At 38.3% G+C, this 11,367-nt stretch overlaps 1 protein-coding gene across 1 annotated transcript; it reads left to right on the plus strand.

Moving 5' to 3' along the window:
* The first annotated feature begins 3,829 nt into the window (after positions 1 to 3,829).
* LOC143469097 (uncharacterized) lies at positions 3,830 to 8,759 on the plus strand. Its single transcript, XM_076966658.1, has 13 exons — positions 3,830 to 4,024; positions 4,397 to 4,675; positions 4,867 to 5,042; positions 5,155 to 5,278; positions 5,411 to 5,645; positions 5,729 to 5,851; positions 6,190 to 6,380; positions 6,554 to 6,697; positions 7,241 to 7,324; positions 7,483 to 7,641; positions 7,713 to 7,830; positions 8,010 to 8,167; positions 8,298 to 8,759. Exons 1-13 carry the CDS (start codon positions 3,977 to 3,979, stop codon positions 8,646 to 8,648), a joined length of 2,190 nt encoding a protein of 729 aa, XP_076822773.1. The 5' UTR covers positions 3,830 to 3,976; the 3' UTR covers positions 8,649 to 8,759.
* Positions 8,760 to 11,367: the final 2,608 nt, after the last annotated feature.

Below are 11,367 nucleotides of genomic sequence, written 5' to 3' on the forward strand. Positions count from 1 at the left end.
AAAAAAGTGAACTGTTATTGCTTAAACCGGCGTGAAGCTGGTTTCCGGTTCCTTGGTTATTTATTCAACTACTGATTGGATATCGGTAAATATCTATTTACCTAGAACGACGCAGGGTGTCATTTTGGGTGGTCGGACGATTCAACCCACGAATGATTCAACCCCGGACGATTCAACCTGCGGACGATTCAACCCAGGACCATTCAACCCAGGACGATTCAACCCACGGACGATTCAACCCACGGACGATTCAACCCGCGGAGGATTCAACCCTCGGACGATTCAACCCACGGACGATTCAACCTAGGACGATTCAACCCACGGACGATTCAACCCGAGGACGATTCAACCCCTGGACGATTCAACCCCCGGACGATTCAACCCCTGGACGATTCAACCCCTGGACGATTCAACCCACGGACGATTCAACCCACGGACGATTCAACCCGCGGACGATTCAACCCACGGACGATTCAACCCGAGGACGATTCAACCCACGGACCTTTCACGTACTTATGGCTTAAGTTATCACCAAGTTACTTTGTAGCCAATTGTAAGCTTAACATTGGACAGTCTAGAGTCTAGACTCTAGAGTTAGGCCATCCTGAATAGGCCTGTACGTCGTGGTTAACGGTTATGGTACCATTGCAATCGTACCGTATTTTCTTCAGGTACAAACTTCAAACTAACCACAACGAAATAAGCAGAATTATAACACACAGAATCCCTCTCTCTGCTATAGGAAAGGTTATTCGTTTATTTTCAAAATAATAAACTAACTGGAGACAAGCGACTTATACTACTCTCAAAATGTTTGATCTCCGGATTCAAACTTTTTTACGGGAAATCTTCATTGCCATCAACAAACAGTTGTTTCTAAGGTTTGACTTTTAATCGACGTGTAGGCTTTATTTATTTTTCGCTAAGCAGGCCTGGTAGTTACAACACGGTACATAAACTTGTTTTTATTTCAAAACAAGATGTGTATTGGTATAGTGGTAAAAGCGGCATCTTTGCCTTATAACGAACTGCGTAGACGTTTTTGTAAATGGGTTGAATCGTCCTAGGTTGAATGGTCCTGGGTTGAATCGTTCTGAATAGAATCGTCCGGGGGTTGAATCGTCCGTGGGTTGAATCGTCCGGGGGTTGAATCGTCCGTGGGTTGAATCGTCCGCGGGTTGAATCGTCCGTGGGTTGAATCGTCCGTGGGTTGAATCGTCCTAGGTTGAATGGTCCTGGGTTGAATCGTCCGTGGGTTGAATCGTCCGGGGTTGAATCGTCCGTGGGTTGAATCGACCTAGAACCGTCATTTTGACACCCATGTACTTTGGAGTCCAACAGTCTGTTTTGTTTACGTTTTTATTTAACATAACAACACAAACAAGTCAAACATCACTAAACAAGTGACATATAATGCCAAAATGTGCGAGTATACTTCATTTGCAGCCTTTGCACACACGCTGTATTCTGGCAGTGTATTTTCCACATAGTGAGTTTTCACATTTGTGGCATCTGCCAACAGATCAGTTCTTTTTGCAGTGGTCTCTGACTTGGCAGTTTCGTGTTGGTGGTTGTTGATCCCCACTAGCTGCTGCTTCTTCTGTAGAGCGAGGCATTGAGGAACTTTTTACAGAGAGCATCTCAAGCTCGTTCGCCAAGGTTTGCAGATATATCCGTCTTGAAAGTTTTATATGATTGATTTCCTTATATAGGACCCAGAGAAAGAAAAGACCCAAAGAAAAACTACACAAGTCGGCCAAACTAACTCATCTGCAGATGTAGTGAGCAAAAAATTGCACTATTCACTACAAATTCCATCTATACCTTGTTTGCAGCCGAATGCATACTATACGTGAGAAATTCACTGCAATTGCGGATTTTATGCCAGGAAGACGTACTGTAAGCCTACGCTTCATGTACGCAACAAAAGCGGCCGCGAGAAGCAAGAATGTGGAGACAATTGGTCTTTGATGATGAAACCATGCATGTATCACAAACGAAGAATTTTACATTGTTATATCACAAAAATATTTGAGATTCATAGCTTTGGTGGGACCTGTTTGTTCATCGTACAATAGGGTGTCAAAATGACACCTTCCGTCGTTCTAGGTAAACAACACAGATTAGAACACTTTTTCTACTCCAAACATAAAATGGTTACAGCCCTGCATTAAGCTCATTAAAGCACTAAAAATCACAAAAAAGCGGTTCTACCGTAAACGACTTTGGATTAGTGCAACTTTATTTTTCAAAAGGTGTGAAAATGACAAGTCTCGTAAGTGTCTAGTGTAAGAAATCATGCCCTCGACGCTCAGCTGCAATAATGTTGACTCAAGATACCTGATGTTGTTTTTTTCCAAATGAGAGCGGTTTCCGCGCCACTTTATGCTAAACATCCTGGATACTGGCTCTTTGTGTCGAACTCGTTTACCTTTTGTTTGAAAGCATTGCCCGGGGATCAGTACGAGATCCGACATGATTTCCTAATCATAATCACGCTACAAAACCGCGAACTCGTGGCAATGCATTCACGTCACTCTGTATATTTGCATCATAGAATGAACATGTGTTTCTTTCCCACATACCAATAACATGATTGAAGCCCCGCACTCCTTGTCTGCAGCATGTTTTCTATAGCTCTTAATAATAATATGTTTTCAAGACTTTTGAAAAAAGTTTGTAGAACTCAACTCACTCAGTTACTCAAATCAAATACGTAACCATGTAGAAGTCAGGGAGTGTATTTCAGCGGCTAATAGATGAACATTGTGTGAAATGAGCAAACAAATCACTTTTTTGATAAAGCAATTTTGTAAAATTTGCTTCTGTAAAAGTTTTTCAGATCTTTTTTCATCTCCTTATGAGATGCATTTTATCAAACCGAAGAAAAATGTTTCATGAATATAGTTTCTGAATTTTACTCGCTTTACGTTTACAACGTAAGTAAAATGTTTGATTAGAGTCAATCAGTTAAAACACATTTAACATGATTGCATTGATGCGCATTATTATAGTTGCCACGGTCTTACAGCGACAACGCTCCTTAGGGTAGTTCTTGGGTTGGTTAATGGAACTGCGCAAAATATAGCATGAGCGAATACATCATGACTCACTGTATTATAGCATGACTGTATGTGTTACTTACATACAGTGGGTCTATATCTAGCAGGCTTAATATAAATTAGAGAACAAACGCACCTGATAGCCTACGTATAGCGCGCTTGTTACGACACATATCCTTGTATACCTATGACAAAGATATTACGTTGGACCTGGCTATGGGTCAAATTATCGACTGTTTAAGCATTAACAATTTATCTACAGTGCTATGGCGCGCTCTAACGATAGTATTTTAAGCCAAAACAAATATTTTTAAAGCAAGTAGAAGTTTGAAACCGGACGTAACATACAACAAAAAACGTATCCTGCGGTGAAAACGATAAACACATAGAAATCTTAACCCTAGATGTAACGAACTCAATGCGCCTCATGGGGATGACAAGTCACATGACGCAATATGCTTCCGTGAATTTTGTTTGAAAGCGATTGCATGATTCACGGGGTTTCCTGCGTGTTCGGGTCACCGCAAGCTTAGGAATGACAAAAGTATATTGTCCAAGACAGAATTGCTCGGATGAAAGTCTTTGTTTTGATTAGATTTTGTTAAACTAAATTGAAAAACAAACAAATGTTAAATTTGTATTTTGACTGCATCAATTAAAGGAATAGGAAAACCCTTCAAGAAAAGCAGTAGAAAAGTCGCCGATAATAATTTACAAAGACAAAAACCTTTGCATTGAGTTATTCTTAGAGTACAGTTTGTCTAATTTCAACTTTTTGTAAAGTCTGGCACTTTATTAGAAACACTTACGATTGATCAGATGAAGTAAGCGACAACGATCTTTTCCCTATAAAATATTGATATTGCTAAAGTGTGAGACACTATCGTTTGGTCCAAAAACAACAACAATAAACCATGCGACCATTCCTAGTTTTCGTGGCTTCGTTATTCCTGCAGTTAGTGGTAAGTGCATGAGACGATATTAGCAAAATAAATATTTTTTCTGTAGCTAATGTGTAAAAATAAAGGTGTATAAGGGTACAATTTTGTTTTCCAGAATAAGAATATTATGTGTAAAGGTTTAGTAGGCTATTCAAGCTTTAGGAAAAATTCCAACTTAGCAAGAAAAAACCTAAACAGATTACCGATCATAGATGCAGAATACGTTATAATTATAAATTACTAACTTACTACTTGGATGTTACATGACCATTACCCTTGATCAATTGATTTCTTCTAAAGACTTTGTCGATATATTTCCCGCTGCACAACAAAGGATGAGATAAGGTTTAATGCTTAATGTTTCACAATTATGATATAAGCACTTCATTTCAGGGATCTTCCTTTGGAACTTGTCCGCCTCGCCCAGACCAAGGTGTGGTTTCCGAAGAACACAAAAACAGCAAACTGTTTTACATTGACGATGAGAATGGTAACGACTCTTGGAGTGGCACTCTAGCATCTCCAAATGGAAATGATGATGGTCCATTTAAAACGTTTCAAGGAGCAGTTTCAGGAATAAGAAAACAAAGAGACTCCACTTTGGAAAAGGCTACATTGTTTGTCAGAAAAGGAACATATTTTCTGTCTACACCAGTAACGCTGGATAGCAGGGTGAGAATTTCTTTTTAGTGACGGAGCAGTAAAATTAAAGTGTCTTAGACTCATTCATTAAACACAACGCTAAAACACAAGCCGCTGCACTGAGCATATTTTATATAGACGAAGAAAAAAGAATCAAATAAAAACCTTCCTCTTTGATTTTTACCGGTGAAACAAATGTTCAGTAGTTCCTTATGTTATAGGATGCTTCGCTATCAATTGTTGGATATCCTGGAGATAAAAGGCCTTTGATAACTGGAGCAACAAAAATTCCAGGTGCGGAATTTCTCCCGTACGACCAGACGAGATATGCCACTTTCTTTAATGGAATTTGCTCCAAACACGTCTTTCTCGGAGAAAACAGACTCGTGAGAGCAAGGTACAATATATAAGCCATATGAAGAATTTCCTCATTGAGTGACTTAACTTGACTTGACTTAACTTGACCCTAAGACACGATAATTTACACATTGGTTATCTGTGTTAACTAGGAAGCCAAACTTACAAAGCTGGACAGGAAGAGATCTAACTGGTGAAGGTCCGTATCTAACTATTAAAGATCTTTTTGTGTCAACTCCTGATTGCAACAGGCAGGGTTCGGGAGGATTTTCGCAGGTGAAGTATCTCGTTGGCGCACGTGCACTGATCCTGTGTTAACTGCTGCTGCAAAATTTATCTCCAATAAGTTATTTGTTTCTTTTTCATCTTTGTAAAACTTATTAGTTTCTTTGAATGATTTAATTGCAGAGCTGTCCTGACCAGAACAAACTGGGCTTCGTATATGAGGAGGGAGATATTGACGAAAACTGGCAGGATCCAACGACCGGTGAAATCCTTGTCTACCAAGCCTGGGTTGCAGAAAGAGGCCACATCGGTCACATCGGCAACAGTCAGGTCGATTTTTCTGAACCACTAAGATATGCCATCGGTAGCCATCCTAAGCCCTCAGGGTGGCGCTATGTGGTTGAGAACATATTCGAGGGTAAATGAATGGAACTTTGTTGTTAATGTTGCTGGTTATAATCACTAAAGATTTAAAATAGCTTAAAAACAATTCCCATTTAGAACTGGACGCAGTAGGAGAGTATTTTTGCGATGAACGCAACGGATTGTTTTTTATTTATCCTCCGGAGGGAGCTCTTGATACGGACGACGTATTTGTGGGAACATTGGAAACGTTTTTCCGAGGTATCGCACAAATCATTATAATGTTTGTTATATACTGACGAATTTTATTTGAAAAATACTACAAAACCATTCATACTCATAATAAAGTAACAATTTGTCATGTCATAGTATTGTAAAAGTAAGGACGAAAAAGAGTTTACCGTGGTCCGGAATTTTCCAGTTCCTCCGATCCCATACAGGTCATATCTTTTTCGATAAAATTGCACAAAAAACACGATTCACAACCAATAACTTAATGATGTATTATTCATATATGACCTTATTTAAGATAAAAAAGTGGATCTAAATTGTTACAGACGACCACTAAGCTCTAAAAGACGCATCTATATGTTAAATAGTCAGAAACACGAATGACATCAGGTTTTCGGACTTGGAGTTCCGGCACAGCCACGACGGTGATTTTGCCGGTTATAACGAAAGACCAGCAATCTTAGATTTCGAGAATACGGATGGAATTCGAGTGGATAGATGTTATTTTGCCAACGTGGCCTACACTGCTGTATACTTTCTTTCTTGTCTCAATGTGAATGTATGTCAGCCTACTATACAGTACATTAGACAGGTTTTGTATTAAGTATGTAGGCTTTCAAATGTTGTTGTTAATATTTAGTTCATAAAACCATTACGAGATAACAGCAAACTATTTCTGTCGATGCCGGAAACAACGTGCTGGTCTATTCTGCAGGGCTATTGTTTTAATAGATTTTTGCAAATAACTTTCTGGATATTGGATACTTTGCCGTATCTTCTGATTATCGAAACGATCCTAACGATCCATATGCAAACAGAAACATTTTTATCAGAAAAAATACTTTTGAGGGATGTGGAGTCAGTAATATGTTACAGGTAACGTAATTATTTTATAAATAACTTAACATTGAAAGCATTTCATAACAACGACGCGATTGCCATTACAACTCTGATACGTACCACAAGCGCAAAGTCTACCCAGCACAAAACATAGCACGCAAAGCACCTTGAACTTTTCTGATAGCTGTATCTCTTCAAGTGTAATTAACACAATTGCTAAAAATTGCAACAACCTTTTGGTTCTGATAGCACTTATTGGGATACAATCAACACCGAGACTTACGCTGTTTCACGGGTTTACTCCCCCATCACCCCTTGGGTGCTGAGTACGGGCAAGTGAACCGTTTACAACATAACATCAAATTTTGTTTTAGTCTCAAAAATGAGCGATTGTGAAAGCTCAAGACAAATGGTAAAGTACATTCTGTTAGATTAGTTTCACTAAAGCAGAGTGTAAGAAAAGTGTACAGCTTCAATGCGTTTGTGATATACCATAATTTACATCAAATAATTATATTAATGTGTTATTGTTAAGAAAATGTTTTCCACAAAATTAAAACGGTTACGCCTTCGTTTCAGCCTGCCTGTTTGCACGTTAGAGGAGTTGGAAATTTGCACGTGTCGGGCAATGAAATCAGTCGCACTCCTTATGCTGGAATGAGGGTAATTTTGTTTTATTTTCGTAAACAATCGTTCATTTAAGTCATGCAGCTCTATTCAAACCACATAAAACGTTGACCGGGCAACTAATTAATTTGCTAAATCTCATCTTTTTGGAAAATTTCTGTACAAAATTGTATGATTTTTACCGTTTGTTACAGATTGGTTGGCAACTTACGTTCTCACTCGATTACATAGCAAATGAAGAATATATTTTTTACATCGAAAGAAATCATGTTCACGATTTTGGTTTGGGAATTTTAAGTGATTTCGCCGGAATTTATCTCTCTTCAAACCCTGGTTGTGGAAAAGCAAACGCGGTATTTACCAATTTATGGTCATATCAGTTAAATTTCGAACGGTAATCAGGACCTCTATACTTGTATATCAGGATCTAACAGTGTGTTATCTTCATGCGTACGTTTCCAAGAACGTGGTTCACGCAGGGGAAAGCTACAATTACGGAGCAATCGGAGTTTACGGAGATACTGCTGTGTCCCGTTTAACAGGTCTGTCCATATTATATACCATCTAACGCACAACATGCTATTATTGAAGAAGTCTACTGAAGGCCTAAGCCAAGCTATTTCATTAAAAACTTAGTTATGTGGCCTGAGTGCCGGAAGGTTTTGTTAAATATATTCTCCACGACACATCCGAGTTAGACGGATTACTTTTTTCCTTATAGTGGAGAGGAACTGGTTGTATGATTTGGATGAAGCTGCAGTTAACTTTCATTGTGGACAACAGAACGTTGCTTTAAACAACATGATTTATCACGTTGCTGATACACGGGTTTTTGGAGTCTGTAACTCTATTGTTGGGGAAGGACAAGCGGTCCAGCAAGTAAGAATTTCTTCCTGACTCATTCCCCAAATTGACAGTCTTCGGTGTTTTAAAACGTTCTTTCACTTAAATTTCTACGTTATTTTATCAAGATTGAACCAATAAATAGCATAGTCTTTTTATTGCTCAGATCTTAACATTCAAGAAAAACGTCGTTTTTGTTAACAACGCCGAAGCTAGGCTCTATCGCAATTCCGATTTTTGGGAGTACGATATGCCGGTTTTGGATGAAAACATTTACTTCTTCAATTCTACCGACGAAAGACAAACAAATGAGTTCTTTCCTATGGGAATATCTTTCAATGAATGGCAAGAAAGCTCCGGAAATGATATCAATTCTTACATAATACAACCACGTTTCAGGAATGTAAAAAGTCAAGATTTCAGACTGAGATGTACTTCGACGGCTTTTGAGCTTGGAATCAAATCGGTAGACCTACGATACATAAGATCTTCAAGCGGGATTTGTCGAAAAAATTGAGTTTTAACATGGTTGTAGAATATTGCAACTTACAAGTGTTGGCGGTATGCTTTTGTGTGTACGAATCAACGTGCTTTATCATAATTAGTTGATTACAATGGCGCTAACCAAGCAATGTTTTTTGAAACCGCACTGAAGACAAGTCTGGCGAAGGTAATGAGTGGAATAGTAACTCCCATGGAAAAGTTGCTAAGACATTGTTGACAACATTGTGGCGTCAAGGCTACAATACTATGGTGCCATTTACATTAAGTTGTGTTAACTTGGCGCAGTGCGTTCTAATCTGTTTGGTATCAGCTCCTAGAAGTCAGAAAGTACTTTTGTTGTCAAAAAAATCGTGCGACCCACCATCATTTAGTAGCTTACATCGCCATACGCTGGCTGTTACGCATATTAGTCTACATTGGCGTTCAATAAACATTATAACTTAATTTAGTGCAAATTTCATTTTAAAATTCACACCTTCACAGTTACTCAAAGCTATAAGTGCGCTATGTGTCTGAAGCTAACTACAGATTTGTTTGATTGGAACACCCAAGTTGGTCAGTTTCAGCCTTAACCTACACTCTGTGTTGCTGACCCTGCACACAGTCACAGCAAAACGTGGCGCACAGCTGCACTGTTTGCTGTAGAAACTTGAAATTTGGTGACTCTTCCTAAAAAATGTTCAGCTATCTGTCCATGTTTGTTTTATATAGTTTGATGTTGTAATTTTTGAGATATTGCCAAATTTTCATAATTTTGCTCTCTGCTGCCATCATGAGCGCATTGAAGCGTATCGTTTTCGTTTAATCATTCACGCACTACTAACTTGATTAACTGTTTTCTTATGTTCTCTTCCCGCCGTCAGCTTCTCAGCTGTCAGCTTTTCCACCACAGCAGAAATTTTACAGTAAAAATACTTAATTTACACTAAATGCACTTTCTTTAGTTTTACAATTATGCCGTATACAGGAAGCCAGATGTAAAAATCCGATCAATTACGACGTATAGTTTTGGAGTAATTAACCATTGAAAATTTGTGTGTACTGTCGGCCACACAAAGTCAAAACAGTAATGTTGCTCACCCGGTTTAGATAGGGTTAAATCATGAGGTATTTGTCAATTCTTGTGCTTGTCAGTTGGTTTAACCCACAGTGGCATCCTTAGGCTTGCATTAAGGGCAAGCAAAATTGTTTTGAAAGCTGAGTCTGAAATTCCTGTCCTTGTCCATTCCTACCAAAATGCGCGCAAAAATTAGCACTTTTACGCCTCAAAAACGTCTCGAAATGTAATTTCATGTTTAGGTGCAGTAGGTGGGAATGTGGGGCGTACAATTTTGAAGCGCCATATACTAGGCTTACCATATTTTTGTGATTGAAAAGCGGGACGCTTCAGAACAACGAGCCCTATCAGATAAATGTGGTTCATATTTTACTAGAAGTATGAGACTATTTTGGATTCCTATCATCAGGGACAACTGAAGTAGTAAGACAACAAGAAAAACTAAAATAATGGATTTTACTAGGAAACGAAACAATGTTCAAGCATTTGTAAATTTACATAATCGTCCAATCATACTTTTCTGTAGACAATACTTTCTTCCAGAAGTCTATATTCGACTTTATTTTCTCATAAAAATCACAGCAGGAAAAGTCAGTTTTAATTTTGCAGGTGATAAGGGCTTTCACATTCAAATGGTTTTTGCAGAAGAAAATGCAAACAAGTACCGGAACCGTACGAAATAAGTTCTTTCAATGACCTAACTGCAAAAAGATCATCTCCTCCTCCTAGCCTACTATTACTGAACAGTAAACAAGCGAATGCGCTAACAATCAACTCACTACTGGACCAATTACCCGCTACAATGATGTAACAACTACTTTTACATTTAACACAAAGAAACAAGAACACGCATCGAGTATTGCTTTTCAGCAAATTGGCTAAACAAACCAATCACATCATGCTAATATTCGTGTAGTGTAGGGCAATGCTGGTTCAGTAAATGCCAAAGCGGGACTTTTAGTTGACTGACCGGGACGCCGGGACAAAGCCTTTAAAAGCGGGACTGTCCCGGCTAAAACGGGACGTATGGTAAACCTACATATACAACGATTTAGAAACGCGGTTTAATCCTCTTGTTATATGTTTTGTTAAGTTTTTTGATAAGCGAAATATGTATAATGTATTACTATTGCATTCTGAGTACGTATTCTCACAACTCACAAGCTCCGTCAATTTTATCTGGGCCCACGTTGCAAAACTACGTTCCTAAACTACTTTCTCATTCGGGAATTGTTCTTATTAAAAACTTAGTACTTTGCATTTTGTTATTCACTTTAATGCTTAGTATGTGCTTGCATATTGAACTGCAACGAGAAAAGATTTCTTTCGAGTTAGGACATGAAAATAAGCATATTTCTACTTAACTTTTAGGAAGCTGTAAAATTGGCGAATAAAGTACATTTTTAAACACAAAATTTTGAAATTATCTTTAAAAGATTCTCCAAAATCCTTTGAATCCTTTACTTTCAAAGACAAAGTGCTAAGTGATTATTTTCAAACTATCTGAAATTAGTGTTTGGTTTCCTATCACGTTAAGTTTGGAAGACATTCAGCTCATAACAGTGATTGAAACGAACGCACCACTTTTTTCCCTACTTTCCTCAATATCTGCCAACAAGAATTCTACAACCAAATTAATAAAATAAAGACGGCATTGTATCAAATTCTTACGGCA

This window comes from Clavelina lepadiformis, chromosome 8 (genome assembly GCF_947623445.1).
Source record: "Clavelina lepadiformis chromosome 8, kaClaLepa1.1, whole genome shotgun sequence".
NCBI classification, from domain to species: Eukaryota; Metazoa; Chordata; class Ascidiacea; order Aplousobranchia; family Clavelinidae; genus Clavelina; species Clavelina lepadiformis.